At 51.4% G+C, this 27,648-nt stretch overlaps 1 protein-coding gene across 2 annotated transcripts; it reads right to left on the bottom strand.

Annotated features, from left to right (window-relative positions):
* Window positions 1-1,084: 1,084 nt before the first annotated feature.
* UBE2G2 (ubiquitin conjugating enzyme E2 G2) lies at window positions 1,085-27,187 on the bottom strand. Of its 2 annotated transcripts, none has more exons than XM_068972034.1 (6): window positions 27,085-27,187; window positions 18,182-18,217; window positions 18,042-18,087; window positions 8,223-8,341; window positions 5,938-6,062; window positions 1,085-2,763 (listed from the first exon to the last, which is right to left on the bottom strand). In XM_068972034.1, the coding sequence occupies exons 1-6, from the start codon at window positions 27,125-27,127 to the stop codon at window positions 2,734-2,736; spliced, it is 399 nt and encodes a 132-aa protein (XP_068828135.1). In that variant the 5' UTR covers window positions 27,128-27,187; the 3' UTR covers window positions 1,085-2,733. The 2 variants fall into 2 exon arrangements, with proteins under 2 accessions (XP_068828135.1, XP_068828127.1); XM_068972026.1 differs by having other exon boundaries at window positions 5,922-6,062.
* Window positions 27,188-27,648: the final 461 nt, after the last annotated feature.

Raw genomic sequence — 27,648 nt, forward strand, 5'->3', positions numbered from 1 at the left:
CGAGGGTGGGCACTCACCCCAAACATCCTAACACCTGTGGAAGCCCAGCGCCGCGGGAGAGGGGCACCAAACCAACAGAATCGTTCACAGAGCAACCAAACATCCTGAAACAACCTAACTAAAAGCCCCACCAGGAAAAGCCCAGAATATGTGCACAGCAGGCCCGGGATGCCATCCTCAGGCAGGAGGGAAAGTGTGGTGAGGCGTCTCACGTGGGGGCCTCAACCGTCTGCACAACCGTGAGATGTGCGCTGCACATCTGCTCTTGCTCGGCGACTGGGGCCTTGGCAGAGGGTGCCCACGTGAGCATCCCCTGATAAACTCCCTCAGCGCTTGTCTCCCAGGAAGCCTGTGTCTGGTACCCCCTTGACTTCTCCCCAGGCCATGTTTCTGGAAGTGCTGGAGCCCCTGGGCCTTTCGCTCTAAGAGCTGGCAGCTGTGAGGCCTCCTGAGCACCCCCTGAACCCAGGGTGGCATTAGGGACCCACCTCACTATCCTGCCAGAGATCAAAATAGTACAAAGTGGGACGGAAGCCCCTCAGCAAAGGGCAGAATGAGCGCTGCTGGGAGAGGGGCCGAGCCCCAACCGTACACACGTGGAGCCGGGGAGGAGGGGGCAGGACATCACGGGGCCACACGGGAACAGTATGGCGGGTCAGCAGCTGGCCTCTGCACCAACACAGCCCGAGACCAGACTCGTGTCAGCAGCCGTGCCGAGACCCGCAGCTGTGACGGGTGTGAGATTTGAGGGCAGAAGAGTAGCACCGTCTCAGCGCCTGCTGGTCTCCCCTTGCCCAATGAGGTTGGTGAAAACATCCACAGACCCTGACACGGACACTGGGAATCAGGGGAGACCAGAGGGCGGGAGGAACAGGAAGCCAGTGGAACTTGCCGAAGCTCCGGCGTCTTGGGGAGATGGGGCAGTGGGGTTCCCAGTGCCCGTGCTCCCCAGGGGGCCGCTCCGCTGTTCCCATACAATTACATTACACCACGACAAAGGAAAACACTGTTAGAATAGGGGGAAAATAGAACTTTATTTTTACCGTAGGAATTAGACTCTGTCACAGAATAAGGACACTACGGGACTCTCTCGTCTCATTTAATACAAATGAATAAAGACATTCTGCAGAGGGACCGCCTCTACGCCGTCTCTGGGCTCGCTGCCCTGTGGCCAGCGTGCCCCGCAGTGCCCGCCCCTCATACCCAGCCCACGGCCACTTTCTCCTCTCCACGAAGGCGCTGCAGCCCCACGCAGGCCTGTGAGCACCACCAGGTGCGACACCTCCATTCCCACCCCTTTCCCAGGACCAGTCCTCGGACTGAACTTCAACCTGTAAATGACCCCTTTCTGAGGAGGACGACTCGGGTTCCCAGAGAAGCCTCTTAGGCAGAACTACTGAACATCAAGCATCAGTGAGCTCGCAGGAAGCAGAGCCCTGCCCACAGCGTGCCGAGCAGCGCAAAGGACAGCACGACGTCGAGCGTCCTGTGCGTCTTGTAGACTGTCCATTATTTCAAAAATAAAGCTCCTATTTAAACTGAACCTGTTTGCAACAGGCCAGATGTGTGATTCTGCACGCAACAGATCTGTTATTGCTTGAAACGTAACCCCAGGGCTGAGCTGCCCATGCCGGGGCACGCAGACCATCTCGAAATCACGAACCACAGCTGAGCGCCCGCCCACAACAGGGATCCGGGACCCGCACCACGCTTCTCGAAGGCGCCAATCAGGTCCAGGTAAGGCACGCTCTGTGCTCTGCGCTGAGTGGAGCCCTTCCCTTCCTTCCCCTCCCAAGCTGCAAAGAATGGTTTTGTCCCAACAGTCATAGTTGCTGCCACAGCCACTGTGTACACACGCTCAGAACCTCCTGGCCTTCAGACTGGAAAAGAAAACCTCCTGCACACCCAAAAGGTGCCTAGACTACAGCCTTGGCTTCACATGCTCGCACTCCAGGAAACGTACTAGTACCCGAGACTCAAGGGTGAGCTGCAGTGAACAGCAGCAGGGAAGATGCTGGGCCTTACAGCCAGCACGGGACTTTTCCATGCACCCCCTTTCCATTAACCCACATTTTAAAAAACTATTTCTTTCCTGACAGTATTTCTAAATGTGACTATGTGTAACATACAACAAATGAAAAATATGACTAGACTGCAAGAAAAATAACCTGCTTGCGAAACAAGGTACTGAAACAAAGTCGTGTGCTCCTTGCTGGGGACAAGGGGACCAAGAGGGACCCCGGAGACATCTGGCTGTAGCCCTCCGCCTGGGCAAAAAGGCCCCAGATCCTCAGGGGGAGAGTCAGCGGCTCTAGGCACGGGGCTGGCATGCCCCCTCAGCGCTCCCACTCCAGGCAGTGTGGGGTGCACAGGTGTGCCAGCGGGAGAGGCAGTGGTGACGGCGCGCCCGGCCCCCGAGTCCCTCACAGGGAGCCCCAGCTGCGCCTGGCTGCCATCCTACGGAAGCCCACATTGCAGAGAGAAGCCTGCCTGGGGCGGAGAAGGTACAAAAAACACAGATACTGTGGTTCTGCAAGCTCGCCTTTTTTGGTACCAGCACAGAGTGTCCCTGTCACTGAGTGTCCCAGAGGAAACCCCGCGAACCGCCTGGCAGTGCGTCTGCATGCGGCTGTGCACGGGCACGGGAGGCTCAGAGCCCCAGCGACTTCTGCACAATCTGCTTGGCGACCTTGTAGAACTGCTCCCGGTCGTCCCGCCACATCTTGGAGGCATCTACGTTGGCACCGCTCTCATCGTTGGGCTCTGAAAGAGGGAGAATCTCCAGGTGAAAGGAGCTTGGCCAGGAAGGGCCTGGCACGACCCCCCATGTCCCGTAAGGGCATTGGGCATCTCCCCATGGAGGGAAGCAGGCAGACCAGAAACTGTGGGAGGCTATCAGTTCTCTGGGGGGAAGAGCCCCTCCTGAGGGGCCAGGCAGAAGAGTGGTGCAAGCCACCCCCGGGCTTATCCACCCAGAGCGACAGCTTCACTTTAACACCAGCTGGCAGGCCGAGCAGCCGAAGGGCCCAGCCTCTCCATTCCGTGGAGGCACTGCCCCCACGACCAGGGTTGCAGACCACTCCTCCCTTGGTTCCTCTGAGCCCCCTGTGTTCCGCCTACGGGAGTCCCTCCAAGCTGCGTCCCCTCCTGCCTCCTCCAGAGACAGCCCCGCACCTCACCTCCATGGCCAGGCCTTGGAGAGCCCCCGTCAAGGGTGGACACCCAAACTCTGCTCTTCCCAAAATCCTGCTCCCTCTCGACTCCCATCCCAAAGACAACGCCCCTCCACCCGCTGTCAGGAAAGGAGTAGGAGCCCCCTCACACCAGGCACTGAGCCTCCAGGGTCTTCCAGCCTTGCCCTCCTCTCGGCTGGGACCTTCCCCACCTGCTTCAAGCACTTGGGCTGCAAGGACGATTCTTCTTTGGCACTGCCGTATGGTCTAACAGCCCCATGAGTGTCAGGCTCTGGGAGAGCACTTGTCCACAGGGCAACCCCCCAAGCTGGGCTCCAGCCACACCCAGTCCTGGCAGGGCCACCATGAGGCTCAGCGCTCACCGCAAATGCCCCACCCCCCTCACCTTGTAACTCCTCTGTGTTCTAAGCTGACCTCAGGGAGTGGCCCAAGCGCCCCATGTCCTCACCTCAGATCGACCACTGTGCTGCACCACTGGTGGGTGTCAAAGTGCCCTAGATTGTGGGGCCTCAGGCCTGGGGTCAGTGTCGCCTGAGCTTTACACCCAGGACACGGTGTCTGTAATACAGCAGGACTCCCAGGTCAGGGCACAGCTAACCACGGCCAGTGGCATGGCAGACACACACAAGACCATCTCCACATCCCCAGTTATGAAAAGTGAGCTTACGCTTGGAGAAGAGCACGCGACTAACGCTAAATAACAAAGCAGAGAAGAATATACATCAACCATTCAGGGAGGAGGTTCATGACACTGTACAGGAAGCAGTGATCAAACCCACCCCCCAGAAGAAGAAAGGCAAAAAGGAGGCCTTACAAATAGCTGAGAAAAGAAGAGAAGTGAAAGGCAAAGGAGAAAAGGAAAGATATACCCATCTGAATGCAGAGTTTCAAAGAGTAACAAGGAGAGATAAGAAAGTCTTTCTAAGTGAATAATGCAAAGAAGTAGAGGAAAACAACAGAATGGGAAAGACTACAGATCTCTTCAAGAAAGTCAGATACCAAGGGAACATTTCATGCAAAGATGGGCTCGATAAAGGACAGAATGGTAGGGAAGCAGAAGATATTCAGAAGAGGTGGCAAGAACACACAAAAGAACTATACAAAAAATATCTTCATGACCCAGTTATCCACGATGGTGTGATCACTCACCTAGAGCCAGACATCTTGGCGTGCAAAGTCAAGTGGACCTTAGGATCACTATGAACAAAGCTAGTGGAGGTATTGGAACGTTGCCCTCAATATGCCTACAAATATGGAAAACTCAGCAGTAGCCACGGGATTGGAAAAGATCAGTTTTCATTCCAATCCCAAAGAAGGACAAAGCCAAAGAATGTTCAAACTACTGCACAACTGCACTCATTTCACACGCTAACAAAGTAATGCTCAAAATTCTCTAAGCCAGGCTTCAACAGTACATGAACCAAGAACTTCCAGATGTTTAAGCTGGATTTAGAAAGAGCAGAGGAATTGGAGATCAAATTGCCAATATCCACTGGATCATAGAAAAAGCAAGAGAATTCTAGAAAAACTTCACTGACTATGCTAAAGCCTTTGATTATATGGATTACAACAAAGTGGAAAATTCTGAAAGAGACAGGAATACCAAACCACCTTACTTGCCTCCTAAGAAACTTGTATGCAGGTCAAGAAGCAACAGTTAGGACCGGACATGAAACAATGGACTGGTTCCAAATTGGGAAAGGAGTACGTCAAGGCTATATATTGTCACCCTGCTTATTTAACTTACATGCAGAGTACATCATGCAAAATGCCAGGCTTGATGAAGCACAAGCTGGAATCAAGACTGCCAGGAGAGTATCAACAACCTCAGATATGCAGATGACACCACTCTTATGGCAGAAAGTGAAGAAAAACTAAAGAGCCTCTTGATGAAAGTGTAAGAGAATGAAAAAGCTAGCTTAAAACTCAACATTCAAAAAACTAAGATCATGGCATATGGTCCCATCACTTCATGGCAAATAGATGGGGAAAAATTGGAAACAGTGACAGACTTTATTTTCTTGGGCTCCAAAATCACTGCAGATGGTGACTGCATCCACGAAATTAAAAGACACTTGCTCCTTGGATGAAAAGCTATGACAAACCTAGACAGTGTATTAAAAAGTAGAGACATTACATTCCCAACAAAGGTCCGTAGAGTCAAAGCTATGGTTTTTCCAGTACTCATGAATGGATATGAGAGTTGGACCATAAAGAAGGCTGAATGCCGAAGAATTGATGCTTTTGAGCTGTGGTGTTGGAGAAGACTCTTGAGAGTCCCCTGGACCGCAAGGAGATGAAACCAGTCAATCCTAAAGGAAATCAATCCTGAATATTCATTAGAAGGATTAATGCTGAAGCTGAAGCCCTAATACTTTGGCTACCTGATGCGAAGAGTTGACACATTAGAAAAGACCCTGATGCTGGGAAAGTTTGAGGGCAGAAGAAGGGGACGACAGAGGATGAGATGGTGGGATGGCATCATAGACTCAATGGACATGAGTTTGAGCAAGCTCCGGGACCTGGTGATGGATACAGCAGCCTGGCGTGCTGCAGTCCATGGGGTCGGAAAGAGTTGGACACGACTGAGCGACTGAACACCACCACTCAGGAAGGACCAGCGAGCTGTAAGACAAGGGTTAGTGAAGAAAGAGAAGCAGGCCCCAGTGTCAAGTCTCTTCTCTGGACAGGAACTGCTACCGTCTTGGGGCGGCGGGGCGGCGTTACCTGCCAGCATGCTCACCACCGACAGGAGGATCTTCTCCACGCTCTGCACGGGGCTCCAGCGCTCGGCGCTGCTCTCGTAGCCCATGGGGTCGTCGCCAGGAGCGTGCAGGATGGAGATGCAGACTCTGCCATCTGGGTAGACTGCGGGGCAGGACATACACGGTTAGCCGAGGGAACGCTGGCGACAGGTCCGACAGGGACCGGTCGGACCATGGAGAAGAGGCACGAGCAGTGGCCACTGAGGGGAGCTGTCTGCACCATGACACAACCGTGGCCTGGGCGCCACACTAACATCCACACCCCGCCCACAGGCCCAGCGGGCTCCCAGGGCACTGCTCGATCACGAACATGGTGCTGGGCCGACCTGCCCAGCCCTAGTCCCCGTGGGGTGGCTGCATTTTCATATGGATTTTACAGGTATTACATCCAAGGGGATAAATGAAAGGCCATCTGGTCATCAGATATTCTACCCATGTGTCTCACGTAGTTAGGATCTTCACAACAGTCTCATTACGAGCTTCTCAGATACTCCTCATTCTGCCATTAAACCTCTGAACTGGACTGTGTAAAACACAGGTCCCCGTGACTAGGAAAAATGCTACAGGAATTACTTAACTGTCCAGAAAAACACAGGTACTGAGATTTCTCCTGGTAACTTATTCTAACAGAAAATGACTGCCTGAATTCTCTGGAAATCAGCTGTGCTTGAATTGAAATCCATCTTCCATCAACAGCACCACCAACTAGACCCTCGAGATGCACCTGCCATTTTCCCTTCATAGCTCTCAGATGGATCGGTACATGCTCAGATACCCAGGGATCAACTCGTCAACCTGTAAGGCTATTCAGTGGTACCAGTAACAGGCAGTTTTAAATAAACTGGCTGACTTCACCTCCACCATCTTGTGACCCTCTAGCAGAGGGAGCAGCTCTGAACAGCCTTTCCTCCACACCTCGCCCCTGGACCCCAACATCCAGCTCCAGCGGCTGCTGCACACCCACTGAAGGGTTAGAAGACCAAGTGCCATCTGTCCTGGACACTGGGATGTCTGTCTGAGGTCCACACGCACGGGACCCAGGCACCCAGGACACTTTGAACAGCTCTCCCTGCCACGGACAGAGAGGACACATCCAGTTTTCAACTCCAGCGTCACTTCCTCAGAGTGCGAGGACCATGCGATGGCACTGCTGCCCCAGAAACATCGGTAAGTAGCTGTGTCCCTGCCCCAGGCCCCTGCAGCCATTAGTGTGACCTCCTAAAGCCCACCCCCTCCCCACCCCGGGCCCACCCCCACCCCCACCCCCACCCACAGGGCTTCGTCCCCAGCACCCACCCCTGGTGCCAGGCTGGCAGTCACTCTCCTCCAGCCACAGCAGAGCCCCAGCCTGTGCACTCACTCTGCCCTCTGCACTGCACACCGTGGCCCTTCTGAGACCACATTGGTCATGCCAGCCTCTCCACCCCCTCACACCCTCTCCCAGCCCCCCAGTGGACCTCCATTGCATCAGAATCCTTAATGTTGACTAAGAGGCCCACCGCCTCTTAGTTGGAGGTTTGCCCCCACACCCCCAACACGGGGCCTCTGCACAGGCCAGATTCCCTCTGCCCCACACAGACCCTGGCCACCCTGCTGCTCCTCCCACGGGAGGGGGGCTCCACACCCACCTCGCAGGTGCCCTCCTGGCCCCCATGGGGCTTCTCATCTGTACAACCCCGTGATCAGCGCCCATCGCTGCCCTCAGATGGGAGCTCCTGCCCATCAAGCCCCCACCTCTGACTATCTGCTCACTGCGGCACCCCAGCGACCCATGGTGAATCTGCTGGCTTGCCCTCCATGTTTATGGACTGACCAACCTTCATGATATTGTCACACAGTTCTCTCAAAAACAACTAACAAAATAAAAGTGGCATGCATACTCACTGTAAGGCTAAGTTTTAAAACTGTACTGATTATCTGAACATCAAATATGTTATCAGACTATTAGCACCCCCATAACTCAGCAACTTATTAGCCACATCTGTCTTTAAACTACATCACAGGTGTCATTTTAAAGACTGTATTTATCTTCAATGTAATCTTATTTTTAATTACACACAATCGTCTTCACAGTTGCATTTTACTGTTAATCACCTTGAACTTGCTGACTTCTTCAGTTGCCTCTACCAACCACAGTGAATGTTTAAACGTTGTATTATGGGAAATTCCAAACACAGAGCAGAACCGCACCACGTGACGCACGCCCGCCTGTACGCACCTCCAGGCGTCCCTGGAGCCAGCACGCTACTTCAGAAGCACTTACTGTTGGGGTGAAACATCTCGCAGGTAAATCTCATCTTTGGGGGACTTAATGGGTAATCAAGTGGGAAACTCAGGATGGCAGGAAACACCCCAAACTCAAAACAGGTGTCTTCTGGGCCCCTGGAAGATACAGAAAGAGAAACAGAAACAGGTAGATTTTCTTCAAAGTCTATCACATTTTAGACATAAGTACAGGATACTTCTAGTGCTTTACAAATAAATGTAGGTGAAAAGATGATCTAAATAACACGATGAACTGGCTCTGGATGGGAAGCACTGTGTCGCTGTCCCCTTCCAATCTGGCTTAAACCATGAAGGGCGGGCCAGGCAGAGTCTCACATTAGCAAAGGTGAGAGGGAGGCCGCAGCACCTGCCAGAGGAGCGGGTCAGAGGAGAGAGCCGGAGCCGGCATGCAGGCGCGCAGGGTCCTGTCTGCCTGCGCAGTACAACTACACGCTACGATAAAGACACGCACCAAGGCACGTGTTAGAGCAGGCTCCACTGTGCTGAACGAACAAGCAGCCGCCAGATATTATCTCGAAGACTAGCTCTAGCTTTTGAAAGTGCCTGAGAAGTGACTGTAACCTCCAAGGGGCAGACCCAGAGCACACAGGGATGGCTGGCTGATGAGGCTCGAGCGCACGTGTGTGAGCCGCGAGCCCTGACCTGCAGGCCTGGGCTCGCACATCCTAGGCCGACAGTCACCCGGGTCCTCGCTGTCACCAGGCACGTGCCTGCCTGCCTGGGTTCACATCCTCCTCGTGCGGAAAATGGCAGAAACGGGCCAAACCACTTTCAAAGTCCTGTCAAATTTTAAAAACGCTATTCTGAACAACAGACAAGATGGAAGGCCAGCAGAGAGAGCGGTGAGCCACCCTGCTCACAGTGTGTCAGGGAGAAACCTTCTCCCCTCACAGATACAAACATCTCATAAAACAGGCCCGACACCTGGACCAGCTTTCCTAAGCAAACGTTTGTAAGGAGACAGAACTGACGAATAACAGCTACACACAGTGACACAGGGCAACACTGTGGGAAGAGCAGTGAGTCCAACAAGGAGGAGGGATCCTGCTCTCTTCACAGGAGCGGAGAGGGCCTGAGGCCAAGGGAACACGCGGGCCCCGGAGACGGCAGGGGACAGAGAGCCTGCGCTACAGCAGAGGCTCCCTGTGCAAAGACACTTGACTTCTCCTGGTGGAGGCGCCCAGCACACAGACCTGGCACCGCGCCACTGCTGGGGATGCAGGTGGAAATGGTCAAAACGAGATCAAGGCGACAAGGTTTGGTGGAGCCGTGTTTTCTCAACGGAAGACACACACGTGGATTCTGAAAGCTGTGTCCCTGCTACTCTGGGGGAGACCAGAGGGAAAAGCTGGTCAGTGTGGTGCCTGAGTGTCCAAGACAGCAGTATCAGAGTCTGGGACAGGACGGCCACACAGGGGGCAAGGGTGAGGGGCTCCCCGACAGCTGTCCCAAGCCTTCCCCTCTGAACGGGTCTGCACCCCACCCCCTTCTCCAGTTGAGAGCTCACAGCAGAGGATGAACACCACTGCGGGGCTCCCCATGCATCCTCCCAGGGGAGGTGCCAAGAAGGAGGGCTGGGGCCTCAGCTAGGGTCCCCCCACCTCGGGCCGGGTCCCAGATTGGGTGGCTGAGGGGGCACGGTGCAGAGCACAGCCCAGGCTGCTGACCCAGGAGCCAGCAGAGCAGGCCACGGGCATGCCAGGAAGGCTCGCAGCGCCTCACTGTCCCTGGCAGCTCCGAGCCAGAACAGAAAAGAACGTCTAGGTAGGTCGTGTTTTTGGACTGAGCCAACTAGTATTTGCTCAAGACTTTGATAACAGGTCTTTGTTTCTCATAACGGGGCTTTCTTTAAAATAAAACAAAACCCACTGTGTCGTCCACAGCTTCAGAAGCAAGATCAAACATTTCCTAAAGTGCTCCCACATCTGAAATATCAAAGCTACTTTCAAATGCTCTGGTTGGCTACTGGTTGAAATGGGGGCTTCCTCTCTTCCAGGACACCCGGCGCCTTGGCCCAGCACGCGGGTGTGCCCACATGCACGGAGGCACGCTGGCTGACTTCACGGAAAATGCTATCGAGTAAATTCCTGAGCTAAGATGGGAGACATAATTAGTGTTGTTTTTGGACAGCTTTCTTGCCACACTTTAGGACAGCTTCGCTCCTCCTCCACTAAAGAGGGCCTCACCTCAAAACCATATTTATCTGAGGCAAACACAAATTCTTCAAAGCCTACGAGTTGTTTTCTACTATAATTGATTAAAATGATGGCCTCAATTACTGCAGAGCTCTGAGAGATGTATTTCATTTCCTTTCTGAGACCAGCATTCAGAGCAGAGCAGAATGGCCTTGGTCTCCTCCGTAAAAGCAGCAGTCCACTCTGCTCTCCCGGCTACCAGGGAGCGAGAGGCTGGGGCCAGCACCGTGAGCGCAGCACCTACGTCCCTGCCTGACCAGGCCCAGCGAGGCTTGGTCCTCTTGTAGGACGGTGGTTGCGGTCACTTGTAGAGCCAGTAAACACTGGAGACACGCGGGGTTAATCTTCCAACATCACCCTCAAGGGAAGAACTGTGCTTTGCTTTTCATCTCTAAAACTGTAACATGAGATAACACAAGAAGCCCATGGCTGCATTCCGAAGGCGATGGGGAGGCCAGGGCACTCCACCGTGGAACCTGGGTGTGTCTGGGCTCGGTGAGCCATCTGCCCGCCAGGCATGTTCCAGGACCGCAGCCTGCCCGTCACTCCAGCTGCAACAGGTGTGGAAGAAGCTGTTTTTATGCTGTTCTCTTTTTCAAGTTTGTCACAGCACACAGACAAGATGTCTCAAATGTACATACAAGGCTTGAAGTAATGGAGAGACTGTAAACCCATTCACTAGCACGCCCTTGAACTGGATCACCTAGGGACAATTACTCTCCAAAGTCAGGACCATAAAAAGCATAAAAAAGCATATCAAAGCATAAAAAAGAAGGGTACATGGCTTCACTGACACTCTCAGTCAGGGGAGCACACCGCCCCTGCCCACACAAGAACCTCAGGGAGTACCCAGCTGGCGGGCGGGCAGGCAGCTCCAAGGGGTGCCAGAGCAGAGGCACCACCTCCTTCTAGTACCCTTGGCTCTGCTCTCAGTCAAAGCTTCAAGCCAAAGCCCCTGCCTCCCCTGCCCACATGGGCTGCATACACAGCCCCCAGGAGGCAGGACTCCAGCTCTGGGGTGCCCTGCTGTGCTTCAAGGGCCCCAAGTCACTGAAGGCATGCTTGCTGCATGCCAGCAACGGGGCTGCAGAAGCTGCCAGGAAGGTCCTGCTGACAGGACTTACATCTGTGGGACAGACAGGACAGGCCACAGGGAGCTGTCATCCCGGGGGCCAGTGGGAGCCTGGTGGTCTTGGCTGGACTGAGTGTCTACAAGCCCCTGGGACCAGCCCTCCTCAGCACTGTCTCTGGGATGGGCCCAGACAGCCGTGTGCCTCTGTTGTGTTCTCAGCACCCCAGGTCCTGACGTAGAGAACCAGTGCTGGTCACTCTGAGGAAGAAAAGCACCAGGCTTCCATTTCAGAAAACACAGCAGTAGCACATACAGCTCCCTTCCATATAATTATTTTCATGATTAAATCTCTCTAAAGGTAAGCATACACTTATCCCCTAACTTTTCCTGTAACAGAAATTTCTGAAAACTTTACATCAAATATATTTGAACTATAGTTAAAGCTCACAAAATAAGTCCATCAGTTACAAGAACGTCATAGCGAATGCTGACATGGACAATAGCATCAGCAACATAAACTCTGACTCTAGAGAAAACCGGCCTGTTAGAAAACACGTCAACACAGCAGTACATAGAATAAATGCAGGTGCTCCGCGTCCTGGCCCAGCTCTGAGGCAGCCACTGCGGAGTCCTTACCCTCCAGGATTCTCTCCACACGCGTCCACGCACACCTTCACCCACAAAGCAGGGTCACTTTTCGTTAACAAGTACCATGGCACCACTGAGAGGAGTTTTTAAGACCTGAATAAATGGAGAGACACTCCACGTGCATAGACTGGAGCACTCAAGATGGTTAAACAGTCAATATGCCTCCAACGGATCTAAAGACTGAGCACAATCCTGATCAAATCCCAACGGCTTCTTCACAGAAGCTGAAAAGCTGATCCCCAGATTCCAGTGGAAACACAAGGGGCCCAGAACAGGTAAAACATCTTGAAAAAGGAGAACAGAACACTCCCCAAAGTTCCAAACATACTATCAAACTGCAGTGACGGAGAACGTGTGGCACTCACGGAGGGTTAGACACAGGTCAAGGGGACAGAATTCAGAACCTTCGCACCAAGGATCAACTCATTCTGACAAAGGTCCAAAGTGATTCAATACAGGAAAGATTTTCTTTTCAATAAATGGTGCAAGACAAAGGGACAGCCACATGCAAAAGAATGAAGGTGCCCCTACCCAATGCTATACCCCCAAATTATCCAAAACAGGCCCCAAATCTAAATTTAATAACTTTAAATATAAAACTTCTAAAGGAAAACATAAGAGAAAATCTTTGTTACCTTGGATATATGACACCAAAAGCATAACCTGTACACGGAAAAACTGCTAAACTGCACTTTCAGTTCAGTTCAGTTGCTCAGTCGTGTGCGACCCCATGAAACTGCACTTTTTCAGGAATAAAAACCTTTGCGTTTCAAAAGACTCTCTTAAGAAACTGAAAAGAAGGGACTTCCCTGGTGGTCCAGTGGTTAAGACTCCCAATGCAGGGGGCACAGGTTTGACCCCTGGTTGGGGAACTAAGATCCCAAATCCCATATGCCACACAGCATGGCCTAAAAAATTAAAAAATGGAAAGAAAATATGCAGACTGGGAAAAAATACCTGAAAATTATACATCTGATAAAGGACTTGCATCCAATATATATAAAGAATTCTTAGGACTAAATGAAAGATAACCCAATTAAAACTGGGCAAAAGTTTCTAAGTTCACCAAGAAAGACATCTGAATGGCTCTTCAGTCCATGTAAAGATGCTCAACAGCCTCGGTCACCAGGGCAATGCAGACCAAACCCACACTGAGACCCACATCACACCCACCAGGACAGCTGGCATCAGACGACACGGAGAGGGTGAGGAAGTGAAGAAGCGCACACTCAGCACTCAGGTGGGAACGTGAAACGCTGGCTCTGCGAGTCTACTCCTAGGCAGTCAGCCCAGGGGACAGGACACCTGTCTGCACACTCAGACCCAAAGTTCACAGCTGCACCGTCACAAGAGCCCAAGAGGGGAGCAGCCAGACAGCTGCCAGCGGGTGAGCAGATCCCTGCACAGTGGGTAAAGCTCACAGGCCGGAGCCGCTGCCCCAGGCTGCACGGAGGAACCTCGAAGGCACCACGCCCAAAGAAGGAGCCAGAGGCCCTATCCTGTGACTCCACTTGTGGAAAAGGCCAGTCAACAATCAGAGAGCAGATCGATGGTGCCAGCAGCTGAGGGCGGGAATGAGGACTGTGTGCACACAAGCATGAGCACTTTTCTGGAAATGCTCTAAAAATGACTGCAAAACTCTCCTTATTTAATGTACTAAAAAATCACTGACTTGGCACACTCAATCCAGGTAAAACTCTGCGTGTAGATCCTTTCTCAATAAAGCTGCTCAATGTACTTGGCCACACCAGGGTCTCTCAACCTCAACACCACTGCCACCTCGGGCATCCGGGGCACTGTGGGGCACTCAGCACTCTCCCACCCAGGACAGGGCAAGAGCTTCCCCTGCCACCCGGGGGTGTCAGCCACGGTGTCTCCAGACATGGCCCAACATCCCACAGGAGAGGCCCTACTCAGGGACAACACTGGTCTAGACCTGCCTTCCAACATCTGCCCGATCCGGGGCCGTGCCGTCGGCATCCTGCTGACTGGACGTCCATAACTTGGGCTGGACAATGACATTTCCACTTTTTTTTTATGACTGCAGTGAATGTTGCAATGAATGTCCTCACACACAGGTCTTCATAACACCTTTTTTTTTTCAGGTTTTGTTTTCGGCTACGCTGGGTCTTCGACACTGTGTGGGCTTTCTCTAGCTGCAGAGAGGGGGGCTCCTCTCTCGATGCAGTGCACGAGCTTCTTATCGAGGAGCGTGGGTGCTAGGCCCGTGGGCTTCAGTAGTTGTGGCTTGAGGGCCCTACAGCACGCGGTCTCCGATGGGTGTGGTGCAAGGGCTTAGCTGTCCTGCAGCCTATGGGATCCTCTGGATCAGGGATGGAACCCATGCCCCCTGCACTGGCAGGCAGGTTCTCACCCACTGGGCCACCAGTAAGTCCTTTCTAACGCTTCTGATGAAGGACCCCAGGCAGCGAACTGCTGGGCCAGAGGACATGCAGTACAAGTCATTCCATGTGCTGTAACAGCTCAGGTCCATCTCAGCAGCCACAGCACTAACGGGAGCCAGCTTCCGGACTCGTCATGAAAGCCTGGTATAGAGGGCGGCACCATGCCAGTGGACTTGGCACTCAGCATGGGCCAAGCACAGCCTAGGAAGGGCCTCAGTCCAGGAAGCCTAGCCGCGGGCTAGGAGGGGCCTCGATCGGGGAAGCCCAGCCACAGCGGGTGTGAACCAGCTGGGACCCGAGTGTGCCGGCAGACACAGGGATGGAGTCAGCCAAGGGCCCAGCTATTCAGGAAGGGAGGTGGGCCTGCTCATTTCACCACAGCCTCAGGGCCCTGACCTGGAGATGGGACAGCAGCTGGATCGCAGCAGCTGCTTTTAGAAGCCTGAGATAGGACAGAAATCAGGCAGCGAGACACCAAGGACTCCACGTCTTGTCCTGACACGGAAGATAAACTCCCACCCTGCATGGCAGGGCTCCTCCTGTCCTGCAAAAGCACGTGTCCACTCCCCAACCACAGACACACGGTGGCCAAGGGCCACTGAGGTTGCACAGGCCAGAGACCCTGGAGCTGGACAAGGTGGACGTGAAGCCATTTGTCAACAAAGGTTTTGATCCAGAGAGGCGCAGAGCGACTGTTCAAGACAATGAAGCCACTTAGACACACACAGCCCAGGGACCCACAGGCCTCAGCAGGACTGACCAGAAGCCCCAGTCCTTTCCCCCTGGGCCACAGGCTCAAATTCTACCTTAAGCTGAGCCAAGAGTCACTGGAGTTCCTGTCTCCAGGCTGTGGCAACTTTATTACTGTTTCTTAATTTGCTGGATTTCCCATCCTAGGCCCTTAACCTTGTTTTTTCAGGGCAGAGCTGTGGGGTTACCCGGGACACGTCTGCATCCTCAGACGAGGCCCCCATATGACTGGCTCTCAGTATTTGCTGCTGGGACATCTGAACAGATGTTTTCCTCGCTGCACAGCTGAGGCCTTGTAGAGAAGCACTACAGCAAAGCCCAACAGTACCGGGCTCCCAGAAACAGGCATGGCGCTTTTTAGAAGCACAAGGGGATGAAGGGAACTCTGGAAACAATCAAAGAATAAAAAGAGGAAAGAGAAAACCTATCACACCAAGGAGCAAAACTCAGCCGTCTGCCAGAACAGCGGAGTGAGACAAATCAATGGGAGGACAGTTAATTCCTTAATAGATGTTTTCAGCACATTTGTAAACGGCCTCTTGTTTGTGGAAGGATCTGGAACGGGACCAAAACCCACAATCTCAGCAGATCCCCGGGCCGGGGAATTCCACACTAACGCAAAGGCCTATTCAAACACAAAAGTGCTCTACCTAAAAGTAGTTCTAATCACTTTTTAAGATAAGTTTTCAAAATATTGGTTTAATTTTACACTATTTACCTATAATTAGTAATATTTACTCTAACAGATTCATAACAGTAAATCCTTTAAAAAAATACACACACTGGAAGGCTCGAGTGTCCCAGAAGGGCTTCTTATGTCCTGTTAAGTGCGCCTCAGCCACAGCTTGGGAAGGCTGAAGGGCCATCAGGGGCTCGCTGACCCCTGTGCACCCACAGACAGGCTGCCCTGGGCAGGACAGAAAGAACGCACATGACCTGACAGATGGAAAGGACGTATTACAGACCAAGTTCACGGGATTCAATCTCCTGTTTCCCCAAAGATAAAAAGCTACCGCTGACCCGAGTGCCTCAAATGCAGACATGCTGACCAGGAGACGCACCCTGCAGTTTGGACCTGCTTTAGGGGGCGAAAGACAGTACCTGTTAGATACAAACACAGACGGTGAGGTCATCCTCCTGCCAAAAGCACTTCCCCACAGGAAAGAGATGGGCATCACAGGCCCAAGCCACTGGCTGTAACAAACGATGAGGCAATGCTAGCTGTGACTTATTTTCTTTGGATAGTGTTTATTGATGATTTTTAAAACAATTTGCTTATCAACAAACCTCACTTTCACACCAATTTTCATGTATTAATCTAAGCTCTACAGACAACACTCAGCAGCAGTTGGTCTCTCAGACTAAACCTGATACGAGCACTGAGCAAACGCAGAGCGTCTCCTGACCCTAAGTACACTGCAGACCCAGGCGCACACCTGCCCGGGCAAACCTCACACACCCCCCGGGCTGGCCCCGCCAGAGCGCGCCTCGACCCAGCAAACCCACCTGAAGAAGACCTGCTGGCTAACTGAAAGGTCTCATTTCACTAACAAGAACACCGAAACCGATTTTAATTTCAACTTCCTATATTCTGCCTACCCACATTTTGTTTAAAATACCACCTAAGAATGGTCAAGAACCACACACCTAAGGTCAATAGAAAACAAAGGCCTGGGTCACAGGCCAAAGAACACTCTGGAGTCAGAAGACCACTGCTCTTTCCAAGAAGCGACACTTAACAGTGACATATGACATCCAGGCAGGACCTTTCTAGAATGAAGTCAGGAACCACACTGCTCACCTTAGAACTAATCCATGTCTCTAAGTCAAAAACAAGGGAAGGCCAGACAAGGTACACAGCAAAGGAGCAGCAGCAGGGGACCGGAAGGACTGGGAAGGCAGGGAGAAGGGGACCAGGAGAAGGGGACAGGGAGAAGGGGAGAAGGGGACAGAGAGAAGGGGACCGGGAGAAGGGGAGGGGGAGATGAATCCAGGCTGCACCCACAGACCTGGAGCTGCGCCCGCACCCTGGGGAGCCCTCCCCACCGCCAGGGCCCCAGGCTCACAGGGACTCCTCAAAGCCTGAGCCCATTCTGTTTGAGGCTAACCCAGAGTCCAAACGTCATTATTCTGAAACTCTACAAATACAAATATTTAACTAAGCCTTTCCCTGGCTTTAAGAAAACACTCATTCCCTTTGGATGAATGTTCCTGCTGTTTGTGTTTTTTCTTTTCAAACTTTTTATTTTATATTTGGGTATAACTGATTAACAATATGACAGTTTCAAGTGGACAACAAGGGGACTCAGTCATACATATACATGCATCCTTGTCTCCCAAACTCCCGTCCCGTCCAGGTTGCCACATATCATTGAGCAGAGTTCCAGTGCTACAGAGCAGATCCCTGTTGGTTATCCATTTTAAATATAGCACTGTGTACACATCCATCCCAAACTCCCTAACTGTCCCTTCCCCCATCCATCCCCCCAGGCAATCATAAATTTATTCTCTGAGTCTGTGCAACAGTTTCTGTTCTGTAAATCAGTTCAAATGTTCATGCCATTTTCTGCTTTCAGATCAGCAGACAGAGAAAAACTCAACAAAAGCGGTGCACGTGGCCTTTCTCTCTCCACTGACACCTCCGAGCAGTCACACTGATGAACGTGATGCACAGTTCTAATTTCCAGTAAAGGCTTAAAACCAAACAACACATATGATGAACTCACATGATCAATGCCTCCCATTCAAAAAAATTCTCTTCATTCATGGGGCCTGCAGGGAAAGAAGAAATTCCAGAACTTTAATTTTGTAGGAAACTTTGGCAGTTAGGAGTAAATGATAAAGACTGAACTTCACAGAACCTTACCTGCTACAATTCCTTCTGGAGGATTCAGCGTTAATTCTGTAAGATAAAAGGTAAGGCCGTTATGAAAAAGAATGCATATTACCTTGCATTTTAACAAAAAACTGTAAAACATATGTAAAGCTATTCATACATGACATAGCATACATAGTAGCGAATGGAAATTTTGCTTGTCCCAAGTGAATGCCGGCTGCACTGACACTTCAGATCAAGACTGTGAGTAGTTCTTTCTGCCAGCAAAAAGGAAACTTTCAGAACCTCCAACACTTTCACTTTACAATGAAGAAACAAACAAACAAACAAACAAACTGGCTTAACTTTCCAAAATACTCCTGCTGGTTATTCTGACTTAAGCTCACAAATCAAACATGATATATTATATCCCAACTGAATGGGAATTCCTGTCATGTTAACAGTGGTCGTCAAAATGATAATGCTACACTACGGACCTGCAGTCTCCTGAGTCCTCTCTGGGAGAGGACCCCACAGGGCCCCACCACGTCCAGCACCTGCCGGTGTGGTGACCCAACCACTCTGCATGAAGCCCCAAGAAACCCTGGCACCTTGCTGAACTCTGTGGGCCACTGAAGCTGGGCAGAGTCAGGGGTGCAACTGCACGGCAGACTTGAACCACAGGGAGGAAGCGTGCTGCTGAGCTGGAAAATCCCGCCAGAGAAACAGGTTTCAGAAGGATGAAAATAGTCTAGTTCTGAAACATCAATTTAAAGATGCTTGCAAGTCATCCAAGTACAGACTGTCAAGGGGAAAACTGGGCCTGTGACTAGAGCCCTGAAGAGTAGTCCAGGCTGGACATGTAAATCAGGGGTCCTGAACACAGGATGGCGCCTAAAAACAGGAATGGAGTAAAATTAAAGAAAATGTAAAACGTATGTGCCCACAGACTCGTACGGAAATGTTCCTGGCATAGGAACATCATAACAGCCTCACGTAGGAAACAACCCAAATGTCTATCTATGGTAAATGAACAAGGTACGATCCATCTACACCAGGGACACTGCTCAGCCACAGACACGTATTCTTGCCTGGGAAATCCCATGGACAGAGGAGCCTGGTGGGCTACAGTCCATGGGGTTGCAAAAGAAGTTAGACACGACTTAGCAACTGAACAACAATAAACATGACCCAGAAAGTCATCTCCAGAGTGTAAATTCAGGTATGTGTGCACACGGGCACCAAGAGACACGCTGAAGAATTTTTTTTTTTTTAACTGTTGATGTCATGACTTCGAAGACTAGCATCAGAATCTAGGTAGCAACAAAGATGCTTCTGTGCAGAGCAACTTGTAACAAATTATAACAACCACCACTATGAATCCACTTCTAGAAAAATATGAGGAAGTAGCAGGTGAGAAGTCACTGGATGTGACTAAGCAGTTTTAGACAGTAACACACAGCATGCTCCCAAAAGGGACACAGAATGGACCCTGATCATGCACAGTAACTAGGAGTAAGGAGACTCTCTGGAATCATTCCTTCCAATGAATATCCAGGGTTGATTTCCTTTAGGATTGACTGGTTTGATCTCTGTGCTGTCCAAGGGACTCTCAAGAGTCTTCTCTAGCATGACAATTTGAAAGCATCAATTCTTGGGTGCTCAGCCTTCTTTATGGTCCAACTCTCACATTCGTATGTGACTACTGGGAAAACCATAGCTTTGACTAGATGGACCTTTGCCAGCAGAGTGATGTCTCTGCTTTTTAATATGCTAAGTTTCTCAAAGCTTTCCCTCCAAGGAGCAAGTGTCTTTGACTTTCATGGCTGCAGTCACTGTCCACAGTGATTTTGGAGCTCAAGAAAATAAAATCTGTCACTGCTTCAACTGATTAGGGTAGATGAACTACAAAGAGCTAAAGAGGGGTGGGGGATATACTGTCGGTAGGAAAGGGAGTGAGGTGCCTGAGCCTGGGGAGGAACTTGCACCCAAAAGAGCTGGCCTTTTTCCTCCTGCATGGAGTTCCCCTGGGAACTACCCCCCCAACCCCCTCAATGACACCCTCCCTTCAAGGAGGGGCAAGGTCTAAACTCTGCAGCTGGAGAACTGCTACCTCCAGCAGCCTGCCCACCCTCATCCTTGGTCAACAGCGGCATCTACTGGTCAGCAAAGAATTACAGCAACCCTAAGAACCCACCTGCCGATGCAGGAGATGCAGGTTCAATCCCTGGGTTGGGAGGATCCCCTGAGGAGGAAATGGCTACCCACTCCAGTATTCTCTTGCCTGGGAAATCCCATGGACAGAGGAGCCCGGCAGGCTACAGGCCGCGGGACTGCAAAGAGTTGGACACGACTGGGCGACTAAACAACAAACAACGCTCTGTTTACTTGTTCTGTTGTTTTGTTTTTAAAACACACACACACAACCATATTGTTTCATGTTTAATGATAAAAACAACTTCAAAAAGAGAAACAAAACCTTAATATCAGAGAAATTTACAATGCCCATTCTTTCCCACTGATTCCTTGAGAATGATAACTGGTTAATAAAATCATTTTAAGTAGTGACTTAAGAAATAGATACTGCACAAAATAAAATATAAACTTTGACCAGCAGTTCTACTTCTTGGAATTTATCCCCTGGACACAAGGGTAAAAATAAGAAAAGACATGTGGGTAAAGTTAGTTATTTCAAGGCTTTTTGTAATAGCAAACAAACAAACAAAAAAGTTGGCAACAACCCAAATGTCTATCAACAGGGGACCAGTCATATTATGACACCCCTACTGATGGGACACCTCTGTGTCCTCATACAGGATGAGCAGTAAGTGGCACAAAATGGAGAAAAGTGCATAACTGGGATCTTTAAAAAAGAATTAAAATTAAATGAGGTCATGGGGTTGGGCCCTAATCCAATCTAACAGGTGTCCTTTTAAGGAGATTAGGGCACAGGCATGCAGAGGGATGGACACGTGAGGACAAGGGAGGAGACGGCTGTTTCCATGCCCAGGAGACAGGCTTCAGGGACCAGTGCTGCCGCAACTGGATGTCTGATGTAAGGAAGCGGTTTCCGTGGCTTAAGCACCTCATCCTGCGGCACTTTGTTACAGAGGCCCAGGCAAACTAATGCAGCACTCAAAAACTCAGAGAGCCATTTGGAAATCATCTGCAAATAAACCTTGATCTTTATCCCATACCACACACAAAACCTTGACATGAATCACAGATTGAAATGTAAGAAGTAACAGTATAAAGAAATCACAGGAGAAACCCTTAGTGAGCTTATGTTAGGCAATGATTTTTTAAACATAATACAGGAAGCAAAAAATGGTTTTAAAGTCAATTAACTGGATGTCACTGAAAATTTTAAAACCTTTGCTCTTTTAAAGGCACTGTTATGGAAATTACAAGGCAAGCCGCAGGCGCCGTCATTCAAGGGACAGAGGGAAGCCAAGGGAAGGAGCTAGAGTCCTGCCAAACAGCCAGTGCGCACAGCTCACACCGCACGGTGCGCTCCAGATACCAGCCGGGCAGCAGCACCCGCTTCACCGCAGGCTTAAAGAGGCAAGCCAGTCCAAGCGAAAACACTTTCAAAATGTCCAACAAAAGACCTGCACCAGCATCATACAAAGAACTTTTAGGGTGTAATAAGGAAACAATAAACTCAATTAAAACCTGAGCAAAAGACTCAGGACATATTATCAATAAAGATACAGGGATGGTGTATAAAAACAGGGACTAAAACCAGAACGAGACACCACTACACGCCCAGCAGAATGACTAACGCTTAAACCTCCTCACACCAAGGGCCAGCACGCCGGCGGGCCTCCCGACACCCTGCTGGTGGGGAGGAAATGGTACTGCTTGGGAAAACAGTTTGGCTATTTCTTTAAAAATCAAACACACATCTCACATGTGACCCAGGAATTTACTCAAAAGAAACGAAAGCGTATGTCCACAGAAAGACAGGGAGCCAAAATGTTCACAGCAGGTTTACCCGTAACAGCCAAGAAAACTAGACACAACCCAAAGGTCCGCTGACAGGTGAATGCAGTGACAAGCCGTGGCGGGTCTGCCCACACAGAGGAACGTCCCTCTGCAAGGACAGGGAGCGACAACTGGCCAAAGCACCAACCTTGAGGAATTGCAACATGACTGCACAGTGAAAGACCTCTCACAAAGAAAGTATAAACAACTAGGAGAGTGATCGACGTGGACCAAAGGTGGATTAGTCATTGCCTGGGTGCTGGAGGTGCAGGAAAGATAGGGCCCAGAGGATTACAAAGAGGCAGCAGGAGGCTGGGGAGGTGGGACGGCTGCACATACACCAAAGTCATCAATGAACCCTTTATACACCAACTTACTGCAGGTCAAAAAAAAAAAAAAACTTACTGCAGGTCAATTATACCTCAATAAAACTGTTTACAAAAGGGTGGCTAGGAAAATAGACACCACAAAGGTTGAAAGACAAAGCACAAACAGGGATAAAACTCTTGTAACACATAACCACTACTCAGCAGTGAAAATGGACACAGCTCTAATAAATGAATCTCAGAAACAGTGCTGAGCAAAAACTCAAATTTGCAGAATACATACTGTGCAATCCCATCTCCACTAAGTATAAAACCAGGCAAAAGTCAGTAAAACGTGTAGGAGGATATTACAGGCTTCCCGGGTAGCACTAGTGTAAAGAGCCCGCCTGCCAAAGCAGAAGACAGAAGAGGCACGGGTTCAGTCCCTGGGAGGGGAAGAGCCCCTGGAGGAGGAAATGGCAGCCCACTCCAGTACTCTTGCCTGGAGAATCCCATGGACAGAGGAGCCTGGTGGGCTACTCTCCACTGGGTCAGGAAGAGTCAGACACGCCTGAAGCGACTGGGCATGCATGCACACAGGAGGATATTAAGCGACAGAACTACAAAGAAAAGAACAAGTCACACAGAATTCGGTGGTCGTCACTCCTGGTGGGGGTGGGAAGGAACACACACCAGACTGCTCGGTTCCTGCTAACGTTCTCCTTCTTAAGCTGGTGTCATTTTACTATATCATCTGAATGTACACCTCCTATATTGTTTAAAATATAACACCTTTCACAATAAAAGCTTTAAAAAGCTAAGAAGAGTTAAAGACAAGAAAGGACGACAGTAACGGGAAGGCCAGGTGTCTGCTGTGTTCAGAGACGGCATTTCCAGGGAAGCGGGGCAGGGAAGGGCTGCCCATGGGGCTGAAGAGTCATACTGGGCAGACGGGTTGATGAGATCAGAGGCGGAAGAGCTAGGGCATGCAGAGGCTAAGAGGTCAGAGGCTAAGAGGGCTTCTGGGCAGAGTGACCCAATCTGACTTTCTCCTGTGCTGGGAACAGAGCCTGGGCCAGCGTGGAACCCCAGATAGAGGTGAAAGACTGAAAGTGGGTCAACAGACTATACATGGATACAGAATAACGAATCAGCAAAGACGATCGAAGGCTTGCAGCCCAAACAACTGGAAGAACAAGGCCGAAGGGTACCATAGACGGACTTAGGGCTGCTGTAGCAATGCATCACAGTCGAGTGGGCTTAACACAAAAGAAATTTATTATGTCTCAGTCTGGAGGCTAGAAATCCCAGCAAAGTGTTGGTGGGCCTCGTCCTCTGAAGGCTCTAGGAAGGATCCTTCCTTGCCTCTCCCAGCTTCTACGGATTGCTTCCAGCTGAGGCAGGGAAGGCTGTGGGCAACAGATGCAGGAGGACAGGGGCTCGGCTCTACACACCTAAGTTTGGGGTTCCTACTATACCTAACTGGCTTTAACAGTGCCCCCAAGAGTCTGAACGTAACCTTATTTGGAAACGGGAGCTGTGCAGATGTAATCGAGTTAAAACAAGGATATGCCGGATTAGGATGGGTCCTAACCAATGACTGGCATCTTTATTAGAGGGAAGCCGGCCGTGGGAAGCAATCCATAGAAGCTGGGAGAGGCAAGGAAGGATCCTTCCTAGAGCCTTCAGAGGAACGAGGCCCGCCAACACTCTGCTGGGATTTCTAGCCTCCAGACTGAGACATAATAAATTTCTTTTGTGTTAAGCCCACTCGATTGTGAAGAGTTGCTCTGGGAGCTCTAAGTCCATCTATGATACCCCCAGAAAATCCCAAATGCATAAAGATAAAACATCAAGAAAAGAGGTCAGTTTAAGACACTTTGGTTCTTTCCCTGCCTCTCCTTTTTTCTGGCTGTAAGAACCTGGGCAAATCATTTTGTCTGTTACTCAATTCCCTACATAATCTGTAAAATCAGGAGCCTGAACAGACTCACACCCAAGATCCTACCACCTCAGAGTTTCTGCAGTTCTATGACTATTCAAGTACGAGACAGTGGGCCCACTGCTGCTGCTAAGTCGCTTCAGTCGTGTCCGACTCTGTGCGACCCCATAGACAGCAGCCCATCAGGCTCCCCCGTCCCAGAGATTCTCCAGGCAAGAATACTGGAGTGGGTTGCCATTTTCTTCTCCAATGCATGCAAGTGAAAAGTGCCGGGAGCCAGCACAAGGAAAGGGGTCCGACAGAAAAGTAAAAGTGAAGTCGCTCAGTCGAGTCCAACTCTTCGCAACTCCATGGACTGCAGCCTTCCAGACTCCTCCATCCATGGGATTTTCCAGGCAAGAGTACTGGAGTGGGTTGCCACTGCCTTCTCTGAGTGGGCCTAAACCCAATCCAAATCTGTCTAATCCCTCGCGCACAGAAGCTGCTTCTGGGGGATACTTTCCCAAAGAATACACCACCCTAAAATGCGGGAGGACAGCAAGCCGGGATGCTAAGGCACAAAAGACAAGAATCACTAAGTGGAATTTTGTCATGTTCCTGAGATACAGCATCAACAAGTAAGTAAGTGAAGCCGCTCAGTCGTGTCCAACTCTTTGCAACCCCGTGGACTGTAGCCTACCAGGCTTCTCCGTCCATGGGATTCTCCAGGCAAGAATACTAGAGCGGGTTACCATTTCCTTCTCCAGGGGATCTTCCCGACCCAGGGATCGAACCCGGGTCTCCCACATTGGAGGCAGACACTTTAACCTCTGAGCCACCAGGATCAACAACACCCCCCCCCCCCCCATAATACACTGTAGTCACTTTTTACAGCTGATGTGACAATGACCACAAACTCAGTGTCTGAAAACAACACCCACCGATGACCTCACAATTTTTGTGTTAAAGGCTGGGCACGCACAGGCCAGTTGGTTCTCTGATACTCTCACAAGGTTGCCACCCAAGTTCACTAAGGGGCCTGGCAGGATCCCACTCCCGGCGGCTGCAGGACCGAAGCTCCAGGTCCTCACCGCTGCCAGCCAGGGGTTGTCCTCAGGTTCCAGAGACCACTGTGTTCCTCTGGTCCTGGCCCAGCCCTGTCAGGGGGGTCCTTTTCCTGGGTCCCCGACCTCCCCTCCTGCCTCCTCATCTGTTTGGGGGCTTCGTGTGACGACTGGGTTCCACCCTAATAACCCAGGACACACTCCCCACCTGAACGTCAGCTCCTTAGTTACCAACATCTCCAAAGTCCCTCACAGCGGTGCCCAGGTCAGTGTCTGATGGGTAACCAGGGACTGGAGTCTTTGGGAGACACCTGTAGAGCTCTGTGCTACACACACTCCAAAATGTTGTGCATTTACACATTAAAACACACAAGATACATTTCTGTGATACAGCTTTGAAAATCAACTGCTATTTACATTTTATTACTACAAACTGACAATGTGGTTGAAACAGTTAATGAGACTTTTGTAAGTATGGTAAAGGGACAACATGAGAAAATAAAAGCTCAATGATGCAAAGACTAGACTGAAGCAGCCACCCAAATTCCCTGTGCACGGGTTTTACAGTGTCTTCTACAAAAATAACACCTGCTAGCAGTCTACAAACAGGGTCAAACACACAAACAGACACAGCAACACACACTAGGATGGCAGGAGACGGCATGTGTCCCCAGACACCTGACTCCAGCCAGGTGTCCCATGAGGAGACAGAGGCAATGGCCCCCCACCCCCAATCTGTTCAGGGGGAACCGTATCTCCCCACTCTGCCCCCAAAAGTCTTTCCTAAATATACATTCTTACCTTAGAGAACACTGGATGGTGCACTGTTTAAACATTTAATAAGCCTCCACTTGCAACACTGGTTCCCTCCAGCCAAACACCAATACTCTCTGTGCAGGGCCACCAAGACGGTTTAGGGTGCGCGCAGGTTTACCAGTTCGCTTTATGACATTCATTACTATAGTTTATCTTTCAAGTTTCTTCTGAAAGTGTCCCCAGTATAACGACAACTGTCACAGCGCAAGCTCTAGACAGCCAGCTGTCAGGCACCTGCCTAGGCCCCATCCTCACAGATGGGGATGGGGGAAGGTGCAGGGCGAGGGCCAGGCCAAGGTCGGACTGCTGACCGGCAGGTCTGAACGGCAACGCAGGCTGCCACTGTGTCCCAGCAAACACAAGAGCATTCGTCTCCCACTTATCACCGAGACTCCAAGGGTGCCTCCGCGGTAGAAGGCAGAAGACGGTTCTCGTTTTCCCCTTTGCCTTCAGCAAACATCAGAAAATCCTGCGGACACTAAGCACTAAGGACGCTGTGTCAACACCACCCAGAAGAAAGGTAGGTGGCACCGCTCAAAAGCCCTTCGTTAAAGCGGAGCCCCGGGTCTGACCTTTCACCTCCAGCCCATCACAATGCGCTCCCCACTACCCCCAGGACGCTTCCTGGACTTCCCAGGAGGCCGGCGAGGCGCCCCTCTCCGACCCGCGGGCGTCCGCGAGGCTGGGGCAGCGGGCCCTCCGTTACCGCAGGGCCGGCGTCTCCAGACCAGCGCCACGCCGGCCTCTCCCAGCCGGACGTCGCGGGCGGCCCCGGGCGGTCGCACGAACCCGTCCCGACGGCGCACCGACGGAGTCCACGCCCCGCACCGGACGGCAGGCAAGGTGCAGTCTCGAACTCACGTTTGTACTCGGCCATCAGCCTCTTGAGCGCCGTCCCCGCCATCGTCCAGGCAACAGCTGCGCCGTCAGTCTCGCCTCAGCTCTCTACCCCGCCGCCCGAGGCCGGGGCCACTTCCGGGTCGCCGTGAGGGCGCAGGAGCGCTTCCGGGGCGCGGGGCGCATGCGCGGTGTCCGGGCCCAGAGCCACTTTGTGCGGTCAGCTCCGCCTCTGCGGATCCAGGTTCCAATAGGAAAGTTAGCAGAAGATTTCGGAGCCCCGGGCTCCAGCAGAATGTGGGTGAACCGCCTGTTCCGTCCTCGAGGCCTCCGGGGTTTCGGCGGCGGGGACGCGGACGGAGGGTGGAGACGCCGAGGAGGGCGGATGGAAGGGCGGGTGGAAGGGCGGGTGGGCAGGGAGGGCGGGTGGAAGGGCGGGTGGGCAGGGAGGGCGGGTGGAAGGGCGGGTGGGCAGGGAGGGCGGATGGAAGGGCGGGTGGGTAGGGCGGCCTCTCGCGGGCCGTGTGAGCGGGTGTCGTTCAGATTGTTTATGGGGTGCACCTGGGACCGTGTTGGGGCTCCTGCGAC

The sequence above is a fragment of the Capricornis sumatraensis genome, chromosome 1 (genome assembly GCF_032405125.1).
Source record: "Capricornis sumatraensis isolate serow.1 chromosome 1, serow.2, whole genome shotgun sequence".
NCBI lineage: Eukaryota > Metazoa > Chordata > Mammalia > Artiodactyla > Bovidae > Capricornis > Capricornis sumatraensis.

Excerpts from the sequence above, each read along its gene's own strand:
- UBE2G2 (XM_068972026.1), bottom strand. The coding sequence starts at position 27,127 with ATGGCGGGGACGGCGCTCAAGAGGCTGATGGCCGAGTACAAAC. Across the intron at positions 18,088-18,181 it reads TCCAGAAGGAATTGTAGCAG|GCCCCATGAATGAAGAGAAT; the intron begins GTAAGGTTCTGT and ends CTTTCCCTGCAG. Across the intron at positions 2,764-5,921 it reads GGTGGTGAGCATGCTGGCAG|AGCCCAACGATGAGAGCGGT; the intron begins GTAACGCCGCCC and ends TCCCTCTTTCAG.